The sequence below is a fragment of the Eleutherodactylus coqui genome, chromosome 10 (genome assembly GCF_035609145.1).
Source record: "Eleutherodactylus coqui strain aEleCoq1 chromosome 10, aEleCoq1.hap1, whole genome shotgun sequence".
Taxonomy (NCBI): domain Eukaryota; kingdom Metazoa; phylum Chordata; class Amphibia; order Anura; family Eleutherodactylidae; genus Eleutherodactylus; species Eleutherodactylus coqui.
Window position 1 is genome coordinate 57,179,657 of NC_089846.1, and position 20,996 is coordinate 57,200,652.

At 47.7% G+C, this 20,996-nt stretch overlaps 1 protein-coding gene and 1 long non-coding RNA gene across 2 annotated transcripts; one reads left to right on the forward strand and one right to left on the reverse strand.

Moving 5' to 3' along the window:
* Positions 1–2,263: 2,263 nt before the first annotated feature.
* On the reverse strand, positions 2,264–8,347 carry FKBPL (FKBP prolyl isomerase like). The gene is made up of 2 exons (XM_066581057.1): positions 8,280–8,347; positions 2,264–3,925 (listed from the first exon to the last, which is right to left on the reverse strand). The coding sequence occupies exon 2, from the start codon at positions 3,886–3,888 to the stop codon at positions 3,076–3,078; it is 813 nt and encodes a 270-aa protein (XP_066437154.1). The 5' UTR covers positions 3,889–3,925; positions 8,280–8,347; the 3' UTR covers positions 2,264–3,075.
* On the forward strand, positions 8,332–20,714 carry LOC136580469 (uncharacterized). Its single transcript, XR_010786958.1, has 3 exons — positions 8,332–8,456; positions 14,011–14,118; positions 20,413–20,714. It is a non-coding gene; the product is annotated as an uncharacterized lncRNA (long non-coding RNA).
* Positions 20,715–20,996: the final 282 nt, after the last annotated feature.

Sequence of the window (20,996 nt, forward strand, 5' to 3'; positions counted from 1 at the left end):
AGCAGACGGAGGAGGAGGAAAAAAAGGAGGGGAAGAAGGAAAGATCTTCTTATTCATTATTTCTTTCTTCGCTTTATCCCTTGTTCTCCTTCTGCACTGGAGGAGGAACAAGAATGGTGGTTCAGTCTTTAGCACTGTTTCTTTGCAGTGCTGGGGTCCTATATTCAAATCTTTCCAAGAAAAACACTCTCCCTAGACTTTGTACGTTCTCTTTGTGTTTTTCTGTAATTTTGAAATAAAACACCTGCCCAGCTGGGCACTAACTAGACAGTGCTTTGCTTACCTAGCAATAACATACGGCATTTGTCAGCCGTTAGAATTTCACAGTGGACTTGTGTTCACTCCCAGGCTCTGACCCAGACTGCCTGGGTTTGTAGATTTTTACGTCCCCGTAACCAGCTCAGTAGAGACAGGTGAGCCGACTGGGAAACCAGGAAAGTCCCGTACAGGACTGGGAGTGATGGATCCCACTTCCAACCTACCCATCCATCCAATAAAATTCAACCTGTAAAACACTTAAATAATGGCTCAGCAAAACACATCTCCTGGATTTTTCATTTTACCTTGGCATCTCGATGAAATATATGTTAGTACTTCTCCTGTATAGGATTACACAAATGTCTGTATATAATAATAATAAACTTTATGTGTATAGCGCCAACATATTCCGCAGCGCTTACATAGACAGGGGATACAGAAAGACAAAAGTACAAAACATTACAGAACCACGGTTACATAGTAATCAATTGATGGAAACAATAGGGGTGCGGGTCCTGCTCCAACGAGGTTACATACTACAAGTAATGGGGTGATACAGAAGGTAAAGGGGCAGGAGATGTGCACTGTATGGCGAGGTGGAGAGTGAGGGGTGATATACACATAGACAATGGTCAGACATTTAGCCGTGTGACGGCAGAAACAGTATGACTGCAGGCGCGGTTTATGATGGCTAGCAGGGATTGCAGTCAGTAGGTCAGGGAGCATGTTATCAGGCGGAGTACAGAGAGGTTTGTTTAGGGAATGCGGTGTGCCTCCCTGAAGAGGTGTGTTTTTAGAGCACGCCTGAAGTTCTGCGAGTCCTGGATTGCTCGGGTAGCCTTTGGTAGTGCGTTCCAGAGGACCGGTGCTGCTCTGGAGAAGTCTTGGAGGCGGGAATGAGAAGTTCGAATTAAAGGGGGCGCTCAATCTGGTTTCGTTAGCAGAGCGGAGAGCCCGGGCTGGTTGATGGATTGAGATGAGGGAGGCGATATAGGGGGGCGCTGCACTGTGGAGGGCTTTGTGGATGAAGGTGGCGAGTTTAAATTGAATATAGATTCCACGGGTGCCTGTGTGTACATGTATACTGGAATTATTCACTTTGTTGGGTAGAGTACTGATATGTGACATGCAGGACACAGACAATAAATACCCCCTACAAAAATGTATCTTCCTGTGTCAGTTATGATTAAGCTGTTCTGGGGATTATCCATTTTCCTGCCTGTTGATGGTTTCCAGAACAAACTGAAAATTAAACCTGAAACCTGGTGATGAAAAGCTGTTTTCGGAACTTTATATAAGTTTGCTATATCAGAGGTAAAGCTTCACGCGATAAAATGATGCAGAATTCAGTCGTCCATCCAGTGTGAGACGTGCTGAAGGCGGAAGTGCAGCTGCATAACTAACGTGTCAGGACAAAGTAAGAAAGTAACCGCTGCCAGCAGGAACTGTAAGTGCGGGGCGGCCACTCTGTGGATGTGGAGGAACAGAATCCATTTTATTACTAGGAGTCACACGTTTATTAGAAATGACCTCAAAATAATAGGCGGCTCTGCAGCAGCTTGATTTAATGCAGTGCTGGCGAAAACTCTGCCAATGTACATGTGCGCATCGTGCCAGGGCGAATGCTAATTTCTCTCCATAGAGATGAAGAGATTTCTGGCTATAGATCTGATTCTTGTCAGTTATCCCACTTCCGATTAATGATATCAGTCTTTCTTCAGCCTATAGTGGCTGATAACAGAGAAGGAACAAGTTACAGCAAACATTCTGTATATCAATAGGCCCTGTATGTAAATGGATAACACTCTTTGAATTGTCTCAGCTTATCTAGACTTGTGGAGCAATTTTGGGTAGTGGGAAAATCTCTTCAACCCCTCTGTTCCTACTGACTAGGACATATGGCTCTGGCCTATCTTCTCCAAGTAGGTCACTAGCAGAGCAGGTGGAGTCATCATGATGCCGATGTGTTGGAAAGCATGCAATGAACCAGACTGCTTAGAGAACATGGAATAAATAATATACTTTATTTGTACATGGATATTATCTACGCCTCCTGCATTTCATTTCATACGTCAGTCCATTTGTGGTTGACTTCCCTGAGGTAAACAAACCAAGAGTCGTTTTCTCCAACCAGACACCTACATTAAAGAGGTTTTCTGGGCAAATACTACTTGATGACTTATCCTCATGATAGGTCATCATAGTCGATCGCCAGGGTCTGACGCTTAATGTTCCCGGCGATCAGCTGACCGTCCAACCCACTGTCAGGGCAGCGGAGCCAGACATCATCATTGGGGTTGGAGCAGGAAGTCTCAGAGGTGGCTTCACTACCACCAAAATCAATGAGTGCAAAGCCGTTTCTGAGACATCCTGCTCCAACCCCAATGCGGAGCCAAAGGTATAATAGGTTGCTCTGCTCCCATTGATTTCAGAGGGAGAAAAGCCACCTCTGAGATTTCGTGCTCTGACCCGATGATGATGTCCGGCTCCACTACACTCACAGTAAATTGGACAAGCAGCTGAACGCCAGGGATCCCGAGCCACTGTTCCCCAGCAATTACCTATTGATGACCTAGCCTGAGAATAGGTCATTAATAGTATTTACCCCCCAAAAACCTTTAAATTAGCCATGGGTTTGCATTGTAGGCAGCCATTTCTGGTTGAACCAGTAGTCATGACAATGAAGCCTGTAGAACTAGTGATATTACTGAGACACAAAGTGGTACGTTTCTTGATCATCAGTGATACCACTTATTCTGAGTGGATTTATGGCTCTTTATTGGTGCAATCCGTAAAATGGCTTGTACGGGCTAGAAGTTAAAGGAACATTTTCCCTAAAGCTTTACTGATCTGAGCCTGCTCATTCTTCTGCTTTTCCCTGACTTTGGCAATTTCTCTTCTTGCTTCCTTGCTACTTGGATCCAGTTTCAACAGCTTTTCAAAATCCGCCCGTGCCCCCATCCAGTCCGACATTCCTGCTCTGGCCATGCCCCTCCTGTACAAAGCTTTTAAGTGGTTGGGTTCCTTGTCAAGAACTCGGGTGCACCTCACCTCAGCCTCACGTAACCTTCCCTTCTTCAGATCGCAAGCTGCCAGGTTAGAAAGCAAGGCAATTTTTTCCTCTTCGGCATCTCCAGGTGTGCAGACCAGCAGCCTTAGCGCCCTCGCATATCGTCTTTCTGCTCCTTCAAGGTTCCCATCTCGGTATGCTTTCCCACCCACCTCCCGATCTCTCACTGCCCTCTTGATCTTCTCACTCACATCCAATTCCCACACTTCCTTTCCATTTTCAAAGTTTGCTAATCGCAAAACAAACTGAAAACCCAATGCACTGTCCACTCTGCAGACTTCTCCAGGAAGCATAGTCTCAAGACACTGGTCGATGAGACGGTCCCGACTGGTATCACCTTCCCCCAATTCTATCTGTATCCAGCTACCCGCGGTGTACCCAGCATCTATAGTAGAACATGACTGAGTTGTAGGATCACTGAGAGGTTCCAAAAATATGGTACAATTGGCACATTCTTTGGGTTTGTCAACTCCTGATCCTGGCTCTAGAATGGTCTTTGTAAAACTTCCATCGGGGCTCTGCCAAGATCTACAGTTTAGTGAAGTTGGAGGACTTTCCATCACCTCTCAGGATTCCAACTAAGGATGCGCCAGTTTTCTGTAAGACATCAAAGAGAATACACAAAGCAAGATTATTTGCATGATACATTCTGTAATGAAAACTCATAATAATATCAGGTATCAACTAAGACCTTTGAAGCAACCCTCCGGTTTTGGGACAAAATTCTGTCCCGGGACCAAAGGAGGTGGAGGGTATATTACTGGTACCTGCAGTTGTTGCTCTTTGCCACCCTGATCTGATCCACCAATTCTAGGCCCCATTTTTGGCTGTTGAAGATGGTTGGAACAATTCTTTACCTGATGCTTTTTGATTGGTCAATGCTGCTCATGCGAGAGCAGGTACAGTGCATTAGTAGTCTAACATTTGCAATGCACTGTGGGGGATTAGGTACTCTGAAGACTGTCAGCTATCCTGGACAGCTGAAAATGGGACTTGGCAGATCAAAGGTAGGGCAGGGAGGAACTGCAAGTAAAATACCTCCTCTTCCAGTTCTGGGACAGACTTTTGTTCCCAAACCATAGGGTAACTTTACGGCTGGGTTCTCACAGGGTGGAATCCCGCGGAAAGCGCAGCTTCAAAACCCGCGGCACTTAGCCACGGATTTTGGAGTGGCTTGGCGCATGCTGTTCTGTTGCGGAGGGCAGCACGGCCGCAATGGGAAAAAAAATAGACATGCTGCAGCCGAGGAACCTGCGCCACAGCGCCGGCTTTGCCGCGACGGATTGGCAGTCTCGTGTGGACGAGATTTTTGACAAATCTCGTCCACATGGCTGGCCAACCCCGGAATTAGCGGCCGCAGGCTGACTTGCCGCAGCGAAATTCCGCATGGAACTTCCGCAGCAAATCTGCCTTGTGTGAACCCAGCCTTAAGGTATTAATCAATAAATCCCCGAAAATGTATTTTCTGGAGTGTAGGTGGAGTGAACATACCTGTAGGTGGAGAACCTCTTTAGGGGACTACTAAAACTTTTTTAGGCAATCCAGATCCTGATTGCACATGTGCGTGTTTTACTGTACTTTTTGCGTATGCAAATACATTAAATTTTCGTGCGCAAATGCGAATTTACACGGGCGAGTGCGATAACGGTGTGAGAAACATTTGCCTGCAACAGCAATGCTTTTTGCCAGAAAAACGCATCACTGCATTTGCGATTTTCACATTTTTTTTCATGCGTGTAAAAAATAGCATGTTATTTTAATTCTAAATAACAGAAAAATCACATTTGGAAAAATCACATTTACACGCAATGCGCTATTTTTCAGGCTCCTGTAGGAAATAATTGGCAATTCTTAAACAATAATTGCCCCAAAATAGGATATACTGTGATTTTTCTCTCGCACCATCAGTCCGAGAGAAAAATCCCTCATATGAGAAAACAGATTTAAATTAATGTGTTCTTTTTACGTGCGAGTTTCGGCCATATTGCAATCAGACGGAACCTGCGCATGAAAATCGCCTGTGTGAATACACCCTTAATGGAATTACTAAATCAAGGCTCTTCACCGATGGGGCTCATTCATAGTTCTGCAGCTCTCTAGTGTTGCCCATGTCTTAAGCTTTCTGAATACTGGAACACGGTTTGGCAGCCATGGTTCCCCTGGGTCCGCCCTCACTGTACTGCACTGTATGAACCCGCATAGGGTTATACCCGTCTGACAAAGTGATGCATACCGGTAGGATATGCTATTGCATTATAATCGCTGGTGGCCTGAATTCTGGGTCCCCCACTGATACTGTGATTGAAGGGGGTCGCAGCACTTGCCTAACACTGCATTACCTTCCCCTGCACCACAGACCCGCTGCTTCGGGCCACGTGAGGACCCTGGGTACTGGTGTATCTGGTCTCCACCAGACGAATGGGTGGAGACAAAATGCACATCCACAACCAACGCCCACAACTTGATTGGCTGGGCAGGAGAATGGGTGCCCATCATCTCCCCTCCCGCCTCATGTCACTCACCCCTCCGCTGCTCTCCTTTGTCTCCTTCCCGGCTCCTGCGCTGTCAGTCTCCTCGCTGCAGTCACATATTGCAGCCATTATGTGAGGCCGGCAAGGAGACTGACAGTGGCTCACCAACTGCGCCGGAGCAGGGAGGGGAGAAGGCAGAGCGCCGGAGCCAGTGACAGGTGAGGGAATGGAAGTCTGTAAGCGGCGGACACATTGCAGCGCTGATGGGAGGCTGGCTTTGAGAGTGTCCATGGGGAACGCACTGCGCCGCAGCCGGTAGATGACAACTTCCAGGAGGGGAGATGAGGTAACAGTGGTGGACATGGAATGGCAGTGGGTGGTGAGAATGACAGTGCCGAAGGTGGGAGGGGAGATAGCAGAGCGCACGGGAGAGCTGAAGCCTGCAAGGGAATAATGGGAGAGCAGCAAGAAAAGTCACTTACAGGGTCGCCAGAAGAGAGAGCACACATGGCACCCTGGTGGAGGGGGGGGGGGGGGGGGAGGAGAAGAGTGACAGGGTGGGCAGCAGCAGAAATGGGATGTCGTAGCCGTGGAGATGATGGGCACCCATTCTCCTGCCCAGCCAATCAAGATGTGGGTGTGCATTTTGTTCTCATCCATTCTGATGGAGACAAGATACACCAGTACCAGGACCGTGGACCAGCACACCAGACGGCCCTTCTTCGTGGGTCATAACAACCTACAGTATATACGCATCATGGCCTCCAGTGACAGTATGTGCTCCTGTTAGCGAGCCCTGCAGTAATGACGCCAGCAGTCCATTATAGAAGACTCCTTGTGCGGTATTATATTTGGTTACAGACTTCTTGACGTGTCTTTGTGTGATAGTTACAATGGTTCTCGCTGTTGTCTGTGTAATATCATCATACAGCAGAGGGCGCTATTATATACCTTGTTCATAGTGTCAGGGTGTTATATATCCTAAGGCTCGGTTTACACATAGCAGTAATGTGTTGCGCGGCCAATTAATATATGTGGCAAAAAAAGCACATATTTTATCTTGCAATGGTTTTTGGATGCAATTATTGACCGATTATTACAGGTGAACCATGGCTTTCAAGGTGCTTCACCTGTAAAAAACGCATCATTAAACCACGGCAATTTATGGTTAAACACACGCAGCTTTTCCGCACAACACACCGCCATATGTGTACAAAGGAAAGAGCACTGACTATCATGCTTATTCTTGGTCAACGCTCGCTAGCACAGGCAATTTTTTGACCATGTAAAAGAACCTTTAGGGCCGATTCACATGGGTGTATTTTACGGACAGCACACGAACCCATTGTTGCCATGGATCAATGGGCCGCGCAAAAAAAAGTACCACATCCTATTCTGGTCCACATGGTGCAGCAGAATCTGCTGTGCAATGCCCTTTACCTATGGCACATGGATGTGTGCCCATAGGTTGTCCGATGCGAATTGCGTCGGAGAATCTCAGGTGCAGCTCACATACGCCCGTGTGGGTGCGCCTTTGTTCACAAGGCAGAATGTGTCAGTTTTTCATACAGATTCCACCTCTAAATCCTCGACCAATGATTTTTGCATCGGACGCAGATGTGGATTTACGTCCTCTCAATGGGCAAATCCACCCGCAGAATACCCAGTACGGATTTTCCTCTGAATCCACGCCATTTTTTTCCATACACGGATTTAAATTCCTTGTAAAAACTACAGTGCAGATTCCATATCAAAACAGCGGCAAAATGTCGCTGTGCGCACATACCCTTAGGCCAGATTCACATGAACATATGCGTATTTGCACGCAATGAGCGTAGTGCTTCTGCTGAAAAAAAAATGCATTTTTTGCATGCGCACCGGCGCGTTTTACTGTGCTTTTTGCATCGGCAAGGCATGTTCATTTGTGCGCCGCAAAGACGCACCGATTGAAATTGGTAATTAGTTCCAAATGTATTCTTTTTTCAGCAGAATTACGCAGCGAATCCCACACCTCCTTGCGTAACGCGGGCCCCCCCCCCCCCCCCCCCCCATTGACTTCTATAGGTACCTTTGGTGCGCAAATGTGCAAGAAAATAGATCGTGCAGCTTTTTGTTTTCTTTGATGCGACCGAAATTCGCAGGAAAAAAATTTCACGTGCAAATACGTCTGTGCTAATCTGACCTTACAGTAAAGCAACTTGAATGTGATATTGCTATAGCAAGACGGCCTGAATCAACAAGTATGTGACCCCCCCCAGCGTCACTGCTGCCGGACCGCGCGTGCCTGAACATTGTACCCCATACAAGTTATGTCACCTAAAGCAGATGGCATATAATAAATGGTTATTATCATATAAGCACACCTGCTGGGACTTGTAGTCCAGCTGCAGTGCTCTAGATTATTCACCTGCAGGACTACAACAACCAGCATGCACTGACCACACACTATGCATTTGGCTGGGGATGGCGGCTCTGCTTACCTTGCTGCTGCTGGGCTGTGAGTTCAGCAGGAAGTGTAATGCAATGATGAAGAGGAGGGAGGGAGTTGTGTTTCCCAGCATGCTCTGCAGCTCCCCCCTCCTGCACTGCAGAAGGCTTGTGTAACAAGGGAGTGGTGACAGCCAGCAAGGAGGCCATGGTGTGACTGATCATCAGTGGTGAGTATGGTCCTGCATACAATGTACCTGTGCAGGGGGATTAGGTGCAGCGCTCACGCCGCCTTTATCTTCCCATTGCATAGTGAAAAGTTCTGGAACTTTCCAATAGACTTTACTTGTTTATTGCACCTGTTTTATATAGCGCCTGCATACCCTGCACCGCTGTACCAAATTACCAACACTTGGGGCGCACCGTATACAGTTGCATGTGTTTGGAGTGTGGGAGGAAACCGGCGGACCCAAAGGAAACCCCTAGAACCACAGGGAGGGCGTGCAAACTCCATGTAGGTGTTGGACCCACGACTGCAGTGCTAATCGCTGAGCATTCCGGATCAATTCTTCACCTCTTTCAGCAACTCTGCTTGCTGCGGGAAATTGGAATATTCTTGTTAAAGGGCTTTTTGGAGACATTTTTGTTTATTTACTAGGAGATATACTCCTGCATTGTTATATGTAATACTAGGTGATATACCTTTGCATCGTCAGATGGAATACCGGGCGATGTATTCCCCTGCGCCGTCGGCTGGAATACCGGGCGATGTATTCCCCTGCGCCGTCGGCTGGAATACCGGGCGATGTATTCCCCTGCGCCGTCGGCTGGAATACCGGGCGACGTATTCCCCTGCGCCGTCGGCTGGAATACCGGGCGACGTATTCCCCTGCGCCGTCGGCTGGAATACCGGGCGACGTATTCCCCTGCGCCGTCGGCTGGAATACCGGGGCGACGTATTCCCCTGCGCCGTCGGCTGGAATACCGGGGCGACGGATCCCCCTGCGCCGTCGGCTGGAATACCGGGGGGCGACGGATCCCCCTGCGCCGTCGGCTGGAATACCGGGGCGACGGATCCCCCTGCGCCGTCGGCTGGAATACCGGGGCGACGGATCCCCCTGCGCCGTCGGCTGGAATACCGGGGCGACGGATCCCCCTGCGCCGTCGGCTGGAATACCGGGGCGACGGATCCCCCTGCGCCGTCGGCTGGAATACCGGGGCGACGGATCCCCCTGCGCCAGGCGGCAATTGTATGACTAGCAGTCCTGGAGTATATAATGTGCGCCACAAATCAGCCCAGCACCGCACTGTTATGAGAGCGGTCCAAAAGAAAATCTGTGTTGCCCATAGCAACCAATCATAGCTCAGCTTTCATTTTACCTCAGCTGTATGAGAAGTGAGAGCTGCGCTGTGATTGGACGCTATGTGCAACAAAAATTACAGGGTAAGGCCGCCTGCAGACGAGCGGAAATCCCGCCGCGGGATTTCCCGCGGGATTTCCGCCGCTGAAAGTCTGCATAGGAGTGCATTACAATACGCACTCCTATGCAGACGGCCGCGCGAAATCTCGCGCGGCAAACAAACCGCGGCATGTTCTAATTTTCTGCGGGGCACGCACTCACCTGGCCACCGGCTCCGGTGAGCCGGCACATCAAAGAGCCGGGGCCGCCAGGCGCGGGTGAGTACGCGCTCGTCCCTGCAGGCTCTGGGGTCGGATCGCGCGGCGAGATTTCTCGCTGCCGGATCCGACCCGCTCGTCTGCAGGCGGCCTAAGTCAGTGAGTTTTAGATTTTTAATTTCACCGTTATTCGTCGCCCTGTACTGAAGAACGCTCATGCAAAATGTCACTCAAATCGGACCAGAACTGTGGATTTGTAGACGACACAAACAGATTTTGCTTTTTATATATAAGATTTTTTTAAACCGTCTGGTCGTGCTGAGAAGTGATAAAATAACATATACTCGCCCGGGTCCAGCGAATCTGCCATTCTCCACGCTGGATCTGTTTACATCCTGCTGTCCGTTTGTGAAGGGGATGTGGTATCTTAAAGAGAACCTGCCACGTTCCACAGAACTATAAACTAGATTATGGTGCTGTTTTTTATACTCATCCGCTCCCGCAATCCAGCAGTGTGCTCTATACAAATCTATGGGAGAGCACCCATTAGACTCTGAAAGAGAGTCAGATTTTCCGCTGTGCGCGGACTTCGGAGGTTGACACTGGATCGCGGGAGCGGACGAGTATAAAATATTACGGGACAAGCCGTCGGGTATTTGTTGCCCAACAGATTGTCCCGTGTAAAAGGGCCATACGCTGATGGAGCTGCGGGGACGTGACATTCCCTTTAAATTACTGTTTGAAAAATAAACAACACTGACCGCTTTTATTTTGAAATAAATGGCCGCGGCCTTTATTAAAGGGTTTTCTGAATAATCCAATCACTAGTTGTAGCGGAGGAAAAACGAAGCAGAAAAACGGAACCCACAATGCTGATGTGAATATCTAACATCTGCCCCCCCTCCCTTCCTCAGTCATACACTAGAAAGGGATCTGCCCGGTAATCTGTTAGTCAGTTGACTGCCCTCACTACGCAGTACAAGCTGCACTGATAATGCTGGACTGTATTATTAGAGCAGTTACCGATACTGGACTGTGTGAAGGACCTGTTGTGATGACATCACAGGTCCTTCATCCTGCAAGTCATCTGGAAGAGGGAAGCTCCCTGCACCTCCAGCATCATGTGCAAATCTGAGGGAAGGGGAATGCTACTAGCAAGTGCAACCTACTACAACTTCCAGCATGCCATCGGTCTGCAACTGTCAGCGAATGCTGGGAGTTGTAGTTCTATCAAAATCTCAACAGATGGAGAACCTAGATTTTGATAGAACTACAGCTTCCAGGTAGTTCCAGACTTTGAGGACATGCTGGGAGTCTTGATGACGGGCATTACCGTAGTCTTGTGAGACGATAAGGTCGGTGACACACTGCCGTATTTTGGCCTACATTTTGTGTCCATAATACAGAAGTGCATCCTGGCTGACGGCGGGTCTGCTGCTCCAAACTTCGAGTATTGTACATTCCTACAAAGTCTCGAGTTCGGGCCAGGACGTGCTTCCGTATCATGGAAACAATACAGAGTTTGGCTAAGACCGCACTGTCCAGCTGGCCACATGTGGCCAAGTCATACTCACTGCAGCAGCCAATAGGCCATGATTAGTGGCAAAATGATGTGGTCACTGGTCAATGTGGATCACTTTTTTCAGTTTTTTGGCATTCAGATGACCAAAAAGCTGAGATTCTGTCATTATTTTTTTCTTTACATCATGCACATTGCGGGGTACAAGGCTACAATCACACGTCGAGCGCAATACTGGGCAACAAAAAAGCCCGCCCAATATTGCGCTTGTCAAAGTGTGTTTCACCCAGGAATGTGAGGCGTTTCGACATGCAGATCATCGCTGAGAATCGTTCACTTCTTGCTCAGCGCTTCACATTCCTATGGCATGTTTTGTGTTACTTTTTTTTCGGTGCTCACCGTGCAGTATATTGCTGGGCTACACCTGTGCTTTCAGGTTCAGCCCAACAATTGTCGGTAACACACAAGAGCTAGCTGCCGCCACTAGCGGTCTATAATAGTACCCTTAAGCCGCCTGCAGACGGGCGGGTCGGATCCGGCGGCGAGGATTCTTGCCGCGGGACCCGACCCCAGCGCCTGCAGGGAGGAGCGCGTACTTACCTGCGCCCGGCGGCCCCGGCTCTTTCATGTGCCGGCAGCCGGCGCATGCGCAGACCGGAGCCCGGGTGAGCCCCGCACTGAAATAGGACATGCCGCGCGAGATTTCGCATGGCCAAACGGCGTCCGTCTGCATAGGAGTGCGTATGGTAATGCACTCCTATGCAGGCTTTCAGTGGTGGAAATCCCACGGGAAATCCCGCCGCGGGATTTCCGCCCGTGTGCAGGCGGCCTTCAGTTTGTACATGTTTTTAGAATGTTGATGGAAACAATGTTCCCATTTACTGACAGAAAGCAGAGGTTAGAAATAGAACAGGGAGTGTTACCAAAAGTTTCATAAGATGCAAAAATGTGCATTCAATCCCCAGTGCTAAAAGCCGCACATCGAACACGCTTCCTCCATGTCGTGGTTAGCTTATACGCATACAAATATATGCGTGTGCAACTTGCACATGAAAAATGGTGCAAGTGGTTCATAAATGTTGCACATTTTTGATTCATCGGCCATGCTACTTTTTAAAGTAAACAATAGCTAAATAGATTTTTGGAAGGTTGCAAGACTTTTTGGTATGGTCATTAGAGTAGATTTATCAAAACTGATAGAAAGGAAAAATGGAGCAGGTGACCAGAGCAACCAATCGGGTCACTGGAAGGGGGGGGGGATCTTATAATATTCACCTAGTAGACGCCGTTTGGGTCCCTTGTGCTGGTCTCCGGCGCTGCTGCAGGCTTCCGTGTACTTCTGAATGCTGACAGAGCAGTTCTTCCTGGTAGTGGGGCTTGAATACCTCGCCTCCAGCAAGCGATTACTCTGATTGGCTGACATGGCGCTTCATGAACTAATCAGAGCCGGGGCTTGATTAAGTAAGCGCAGCCATTCAATGATGCCATTCAATGAATGGCTGTGGTTGGTTAATCGAGCGCCTGCTCTGATTGGCTGACACCGCGCTTGACGAAGCAATCGTTTGCCGCAGGCAGGGTATTCAAGCACCCCTACCAGGAAGAAATGCTCTGTCGGCGTTTAGGATTACATGGAAGCCTGCAGCAGCACTGCAGCCCAGCGTGACGGACCCAAACGCCGTCTACTAGGTGAAATATTGCTTTTTTTTTTTTTTTCAGGTAGTGCAGCTAAGGCTTCTTTTAGATGGAAGGCTTATATTTCAGTTGATCACTGGCATATTCAAATGAGAAAACGAACCTTCGGGTGTTCTGGATCATCAACCTCTCAAAAGAGCCTTAAAGGGGTCTCCCACTTTTTACTACTGATGTGGACGCCAGCCCCGCAGCACTGACAGCACGCTGGAAGATCAGTTGATCAGTGGTGGTTCCGAATGGCAGATCCCCGAATATCTGCTATGAATGATCTATCCTGGACATCCGACCCCCTACTGGCCATAGCAAGAAGTGTAATATATAGCTTTGCCCCTATTTAATTTACGTTAGAATAGCCCTTTAACCTTGTCGCCATATTGTTGGCAATTTTTTAATGGATTTTACGTGACCTGATTTCGGTTCAGAAGAACCATACAAGGTCCGGGTCCTGCCGTAGTAATGTGGACACTAAAATGCAGCCATATTAGAGCTGGGTGAATCTGGCCAAACGCAGTAAGCTGCTTACTGACTGGTTCTCCTCACAGTGGTATGCCAAAAGCATCAATCAATCTGCGATCTTTTCCTCTTTCATTGTGTACTTGAGGGTGTGATGCTCTGCAGCCATTATAGATGAGTAAAGGGCACGGTCGAGGTGCTCCGCACAGTGTCAGTGATGCCTGCAGAGATGTTCTGCAGATAATGGAGCAGTCCATATTTCTTTATCTGGATCTTTGTCCAACACTCATCTTGACATTTCTTGAGTGGATCCCACCAAAGGTTCAGGGTCTCCTGCTCTCCTCTGACGGGATCTGCTCCGACTCAGAGATTGGTGGGTGGGATATGAACATGAGATATGATGGAGAAGAGGTGGAATGGAGTCCTCTTCTGTTTGTTGCTGTGGAAGCTTCCCCTTTTCTTTGTACAGGAATGTGTTGGACATTTTATTTTTCTTCTTCAGCTTGCCGTTATGTGGCTCGCAAAATAACAGATGCCAGGCGTGGAGAAGAAGAGGAGGAGAAAAGGGCAGCTACCAATTCTGTGAAGGCAACATGTGCTTTGCGTCAAGGTAATGTGGTTGTAGTTGTGTAAGGGGTTAAATCCCTGTGCATATCTCTGCATATTACTGCTATACCTTATTTTATGGCCCTGATAGAACCTTCACAGAGAGGTCAGATGACTTTGTGCAATCTGATCCTGTAGGCTGATAGGATCTGAGCTGTCCTTAGTACAGAAAGAGATTGTGCGTGTGACACATCATTTTTTTAGACAGAGAGCCTTGTGAAGAGTGAGTTGCCCCAGTGCTACTAGAGAGCTGAATTTCCTGCACCATTGATAGGCAGAAGCCTGACTGGGGTCCCTGGATGATGCTCCCAGTTGTTGTAAAATGAGTACTAGAGGGAAATCTACCAATCAACCAAGAAAACATCAACTGTAAATACGGCCCGCAAACACCGAGCTTTCACCGGGAGGGATCGTCAACAACAGCAGAAAGGCTTACAACCATTATCCAGATATTCAAGTTTTGGTGGTGTACTTGTAAATCCCATCACCCAGGCTCTACACCTGTATTACAGATTAAGATAAAAAGCAGGTTGTTGCGGCACTTCCACAATAGGAGAAATAAGTATACTCACTAGAGCTGTAACCAGGCGTTAGATGCAAAGCTGCGTTCGGACGTGGACCTCACATCCAATATACTTGCTTCAGATAAATAGTAAACCAGCAGCATCAGGGGTGTCAGTAAGATAAGTAGAAAATCTTCATGGATACTAAAATCCCATCTTTAATTCATCTTGCATAGTAAAATACAACGTTTCGACTGGTGAAACTCCAGTCTTTATCAAGCCAATCTATCTAGATTGGTTTGATAAAGATTGGAGTTTCACCAGTCGAAACGTTGTATTTTACTATGCAAGATGAATTAAAGATGGGATTTTAGTATCCATGAAGATTTTCTACTTATCTTACTGACACCCCTGATGCTGCTGGTTTACTATTTATCTGAAGCCTGTATTACAGATTGTTTGACTTCATGACTGTACAGCCTCCCCAAAGGTACTGTGCTACTAGTTTATTCAGAGGTTGGTCACTTCATATTTCGTCTAGTGGAGTTCTTTTCTTGGTTAACTGAAATTTTTGTAAGACTGAATTGCCCCCGAGGAGACTCCTAGTTCCAAACAGCTTCAGCAGGTCTATTTTCCCCTGACCAGGGCAAATATGACCGGTGAAGGAGGGGGGTAATAATTCCCTAAAAGCGCTGCGGAATAAGTTGGCGCTATACAAATAAACAAGTTTCCTACCTCCCCCACCCCATCCCGCTCATCCCAAATTAGCCCTAATTACACTTGAGGTGCCTGGAAGACTGATTTTAAAGGGGTTGTCCCGCGGCAGCAAGTGGGTCTATACACTTCTGTATGGCCATATTAATGCACTTTGTAATGTACATTGTGCATTAATTATGAGCCATACAGAAGTTATCAAAAGTTATTCACTTACCTGTTCCGTTGCTGGCGTCCTCGTCTCCATGGTTGCCGTCTAATTTTCGCCGTCTAATGGACAAATTAGACGCGCTTGCGCAGTCCGGGTCTTCTTCTCTTCTCAATGGGGCTCTGTGTAGCTCCGCCCCGTCACGTGCCGATTCCAGCCAATCAGGAGGCTGGAATCGGCAATGGACCGCACAGAAGAGCTGCGGTCCACGGAGGTAGAAGATCCCGGCGGCCATCTTCAACCGGTAAGTAAGAAGTCACCGGAGCGCGGGGATTCAGGTAAGCGCTGTGCGGTGTTCTTTTTTAACCCCTGCATCGGGGTTGTCTCGCGCCGAACGGGGGGGTTGAAAAAAAAAAAACCCCGTTTCGGCGCGGGACAACCCCTTTAAGGCCAGAAAAGGAGCATTGAAGATATTTTTAAAATATCAGAGGGTATTTATGGCGCGACAGCAACTGTTGGTGGTCTTTATACCCGTCTCATTACCCACCTTCAGCAGGGAGATGAGAGTATCCCGCAATACGCGAATGTGTTGCAAGAGATTCGCATCAGTAAAAGTTCCCATTGAGAATGAACGGCACAACATCGGCCATGTGCGACCACCACTGATCTATTCAGTCTTCTACTTAGTGCGAGGAGCGGTTAGGGGTGCAGTGAGGAGGATAAGGGGACAACGGGAGCCCCGCTCATGAGATTGTTGGGGTTCCCAGCAGTGAGACCCTAATTAGTCATAATTTTACCTAATTGTTGTTTGGTGAAAAGTCAATTTAAAAAAAACTCCTTTAAATATACCCTCTTCGGTCCAGCACTGGTCCCTGCCATTCTGATCTTGTAAGAAGCTGCAGCGGTCACTTGCCATTCATTGTCCACATGACAGCTCAGCCAATCAGTGACGATACTGCCAGGAAAGGCATGTGATCGCGGAAGCCTGTGATTGGCTTCATAATGAATGGTAGCTGCAGCTTCTTCACGGATCGGAGCAGCAGGGGCCCGGGCTCCTGTGCTGGAACAGGGGGGAAGCATCTGACTGGTGTGTACAGCTTATTGTTGCATTTTATCACCTGCCTTGCCCATTTTATGTACTTTTTTTCTCTATCACTGCCCTTACAATATGTTTGCTGTGTCATGTTTTGACTGTAAAATGAGAGTTGATGTAGTGAACAGTGGTGGCCACAGGGGAGCAGTGTTGTACAGCATTGGAAGACTCCACTGTCTGTGACTGCATGTAGTGAGCAGCGGTGGCCACAAGAGGGTAGTGTTCAGTATTGTAAGAAGACTTGAGTCAGTGACTACTGTATAGCTTATGCATCAAGTCCTTAAATATTAAAAGCACTGGTAATTTCAATGTTTGCTTACCACATTCTTCGTACTGACAGCAGCCATTTGCATCATACAGTAGGCTCCGTCCTGTAGTCCCACCTGCATGTAAAGCTGAAAGCACTTTATGCATAACAATCCCCATTTAAAGTGACAGCGCCATCTACAAGTAGTTAGGTCTATGGGCGCAGAGCACTTGAACTGCACTGGTGATTGGAGGAGAGCTGCTGATTGACAGGGTACTCCTCTGCCAGTGCTGCCCTGGTGCCCCATTCACAGGTATGTGGACAGTAGCACTTTAAGAGCACAGCAACAGGTGGATGGCGACATGGACTGTAGTTTTGCTACACTGCGACATCCGATCCCATCATAGCCTTGCGTTACGTCCCTCTACATACAAGTAAAACACAATGTGACCATGACGTGATGGATGACAGCAGCTGTGAGCAATTCAGTGTGCCAGCCTGGTAGACCGAAGTATACTGTAACAGCGCTGCTGGCACCAATTTCTTTTGAGTCTCAGGTTCGAATCTGCGGTGACATCACAACATACATTTCAGATCGCATGATGTGTCTTCCGGCATATTCATGTTTCATTCGGTCCTAGATGTCAGGGGTTAAAATTCTCATTGCTGCTGTTCAGCTGAAGAGCTGGCTTGGATGATTGGCATCTTTGCTGAGGGCGCTGGTTGTACTCCTTCTGGCACCGTCAGGACTCTGCATTCCTGTCTGATTTGTCTGTTTTGTGTTCTCTGCATTCCTGTCTGTCTGTCAGTGGCCTGAGCTCTTGTCTGGTCTGCCAGGTCATTGGATCTTGCCACGTTCAAACAGGGTCACTCTTCTCGGTGCGAGTGCCCTGCTTTGTGGTAGGTCCAGTCGTGGAGGTTCATGGGGCTCCATTCTTTTTGGACTCTGATGCTTTCTCCTGTCATCTAGCAACCCTTTGTCCTCTGCATACATGTCGACCTGACAGCCCCTGTATCCACTCCTCTAGTTTTTTGTCTGCTTTCATCGGCAGTCCTAGAGAGACGTGACATATATCCATTCTGATTGTCTAAGAGCGGCGTAGATTGTGGTTGCACAGGGTGTATTGCTTGTTCCTGCTTAATGGGAGCACTACCAGCTCTGAGCACCTGGATGCAGACTGCAGGATCCAGCACTTTGTGCCCGAACTAATACCGGGTTTCCCCCCAAAATAAGACCTGTCTTATATTAATTTTTGCCCCAAAAGAGACACTAGGTCTTCTTTTCAGGGAAACGTGGTAGTGCTGCTTCTTCACTTTTTGATTTGGCAGTGTAACTTGGGCGTTGTTCCATGGGGGCAGCCAGGCACTCTATGGTAGGATTATTTGTACACTGTATGGTTGTACTACTTTTCAAAACTACATAGCGTATTATAGGGCAGCTTCAATAGAAGATACTGAATGTGGACCATCCAACCATAGCGTGGGATGGACGGCTTCCATTGACTGCAATGGAAGTTGTCTGTGCGTTTTAGAATATGCTGCGATTCTCCCCCCGCGAGCGGAAAATCGCAGCTGATTTCCACTCGTGGGCATAGGACAATCGTTTTACACAGCATGTCTATGGACGGTTATTGCTGCAGAAATCGCGGCGGGTGTCTGACCGCGATTTCCGCAGCGATAATCCGCCGTGGGCATTCGGCCTAAACCTACGCTTACACTGCTGCTAAGCTGGTACAGGTTGGCTGCTGTCTATAAATACAAACTAAACGCCAAACCACTAGTGGGCAGAAGACGGAGCCTCTTGGAAACCTAAAGCGGGAGAATGAACCGTCCCCTGGAGGATGTATAGAAGGCAATCGGAGGCGAGTGATGAATGAACTATGTGACTCAGCCTGTGCCACCTGATGCCAGCCTCTCGCAGCGTACGCCGTCAGATGGCTCTACCATTCTTTGGCTGAAGCAGGAAAACATTTTGTCTCTGTTAATTCAGGAAATCTTTCATCTGTGCCGGGCTGACATGGCAGGGCTCCTACATGTGCCAGGCCTCCATGTGTGCCAGGCGTTGTTGGAAGCTTTCTAAATGCATGTTAATTATGTCCAGAAATGTTGCTTATGTTTAGGATCACAACATTGTCCTGTATAGGTGCCCAGTAGGTGCAGATCTACCCACCTACAGCCCTAAAGGGAAGATGAATGTGGGCTCGGGGGGTGTCTGTCTGACAATAGTAGCAATATAGTAATGTAGGACTTAAAAAAGACACATATCCATCCAGTTCAGCCTATTACCCCCCAATGTTGATCCAGAGGAAGGCAAAAATAAAAAACCCAATGAAGTTGAAGCCAATTTTCCTCATTTTGGGGAAAAAAATTTCCCGGAGTTCAAATCTTGCATTGCTTTCATTGGACCCCATCAGGCCTCCAGAACAGAGATCTATGCCTGTCGTGCCTCTCGCCCTCCCCTCAGAGTGGGGTTATCAAAGGCTTCTTTACCCGCCCTCCTCTGGATTATAACCAACACCTCCGTGCTTCAAAATGAATTTTCCTTTTTTTAATGATCACGGTATCAAAGGAAAGGGACCTTGTCCAGCTGTTCTATAAAATGGTTTATGGACACGCAATATTCAGGGGGTTGAATACTTTCGGCAAACCTTTAATTTATCATACAAATGCAGCTGAAATTTTAAAAAAATGAAACCCCAAATAATTGTAATTAAAAATCTATTTTATGTATACAGCTCCTATTCTGATTTCTATCTGTTTGCAGTCACAGTAGTCTGTTCCTCTTTAATGCCACAGTTTACACATTTGCCCCTCATTATAGGGGTATTCGGTGATTAATGTAGAAGTACCTGGTGGTGTTTGTCAGGGTATCAGTTTTTGTAATGTGTAGTGTTATCCAATGGTTATTGTATGGCTGGCCCTAGCTACGGCACCAGCCGTTGGTCGATGCACCAGGTAGAAGTAGGCTGGTAGCATCTGCCTCTCCTATCCCCCTTAATCCTCCCTAGGTCCACCTGATCGGATGAACATCTTCCTCTGTAGAGCAATGTCTTGTGGAGCTACATGAATTGTCGTCCTCCAGGCTCTGTCTCCTCCCTTCTGATGTTCTAAGGCACTGCTGTCAGCCCATCATCGCTTTGTAGAACAATCGCTTGGTTCTGCTACTGTATTCATCTTATGAGCTTGGTTCTGTTGCTGTATTTATGTACAGAGTGTTAATCTGGGGCTGAATTTATATTAGCTTTGTTCTGGTATTGTATCTGTGTACCAAGGTTGGTTCTGGGGCTGCATTTGTGTTATAATCTTGGTTCTGGTGCTGTGGTTACGAGCTTGGTTCTGGTACCGTATTTACTCATTGAACTGTTCTGGTATGGGAATGTAGAATATAGGCAGACTGCCTATAAGTGCAATACATAATTTTTTTTTCTTAGGACAGGGTGGAACAAAAGAAAAAAGTCTCCAAAGGGTGCCATCTAACCTAAGACCTGCACTGGTTGGGGAGTACTGGGTTAGTGTAGGAGTATCTGGTGGTTGCTGTGTGTGAATGTGTATTATTATAATTGCTCCAGGTTTGCTTCTTTCTCTTGCTCTAGGATGCAAGAAGGACAAGGCCGTGAAGTCTCCACCGCCTGCTTCTTCTATACCACTCATTTCTGACATGACAGAAGAATCCCCAAGTCCCTCTACTTCTTCCGGTAACTTGGCACCATATTAAAAACGCATCCCCCGAAAGCCAAAGATCCAGAAGAGATTATGTGGGCTTCAAGAAGTTTGTGTTCGGGCAACACAGTAGAAGAATGATCCTCCGCCCTCCAGCCGCTGTGTACAGAGGTGGGGAGGAGGTGAGACCCGCCGCTACTGTGTTAACTGAATAAAGATTTGTAACTTAAGTGGATCTGGATGTAGAAGTCTCTTCTTATGTGCGAATAATATGTGAGCAGCAAGGCCATCAGGATGCGACATCTGGGCTGTGTGATGATTAGTACATTTGCTTACTGCCAATTGTATTCCAGGATGCAGCACACATGCTGCTGAGCCATGCACTTTGTATGAGCGGAAAAGAATGGATAAAGGGAAGTGACAACTGCTCGGATCACATCCTGTACTGCTCCTACTTACAGGAATGTAACTGCTCTAATACTGCCCCCTATGGACTAGAGTATCATTACTACAATAC

Bases quoted from the DNA above. Each gene is read 5' to 3' on its own strand.
- FKBPL (XM_066581057.1), bottom strand. From the start codon at position 3,888: ATGGAAAGTCCTCCAACTTCACTAAACTGTAGATCTTGGCAGAGCCCC.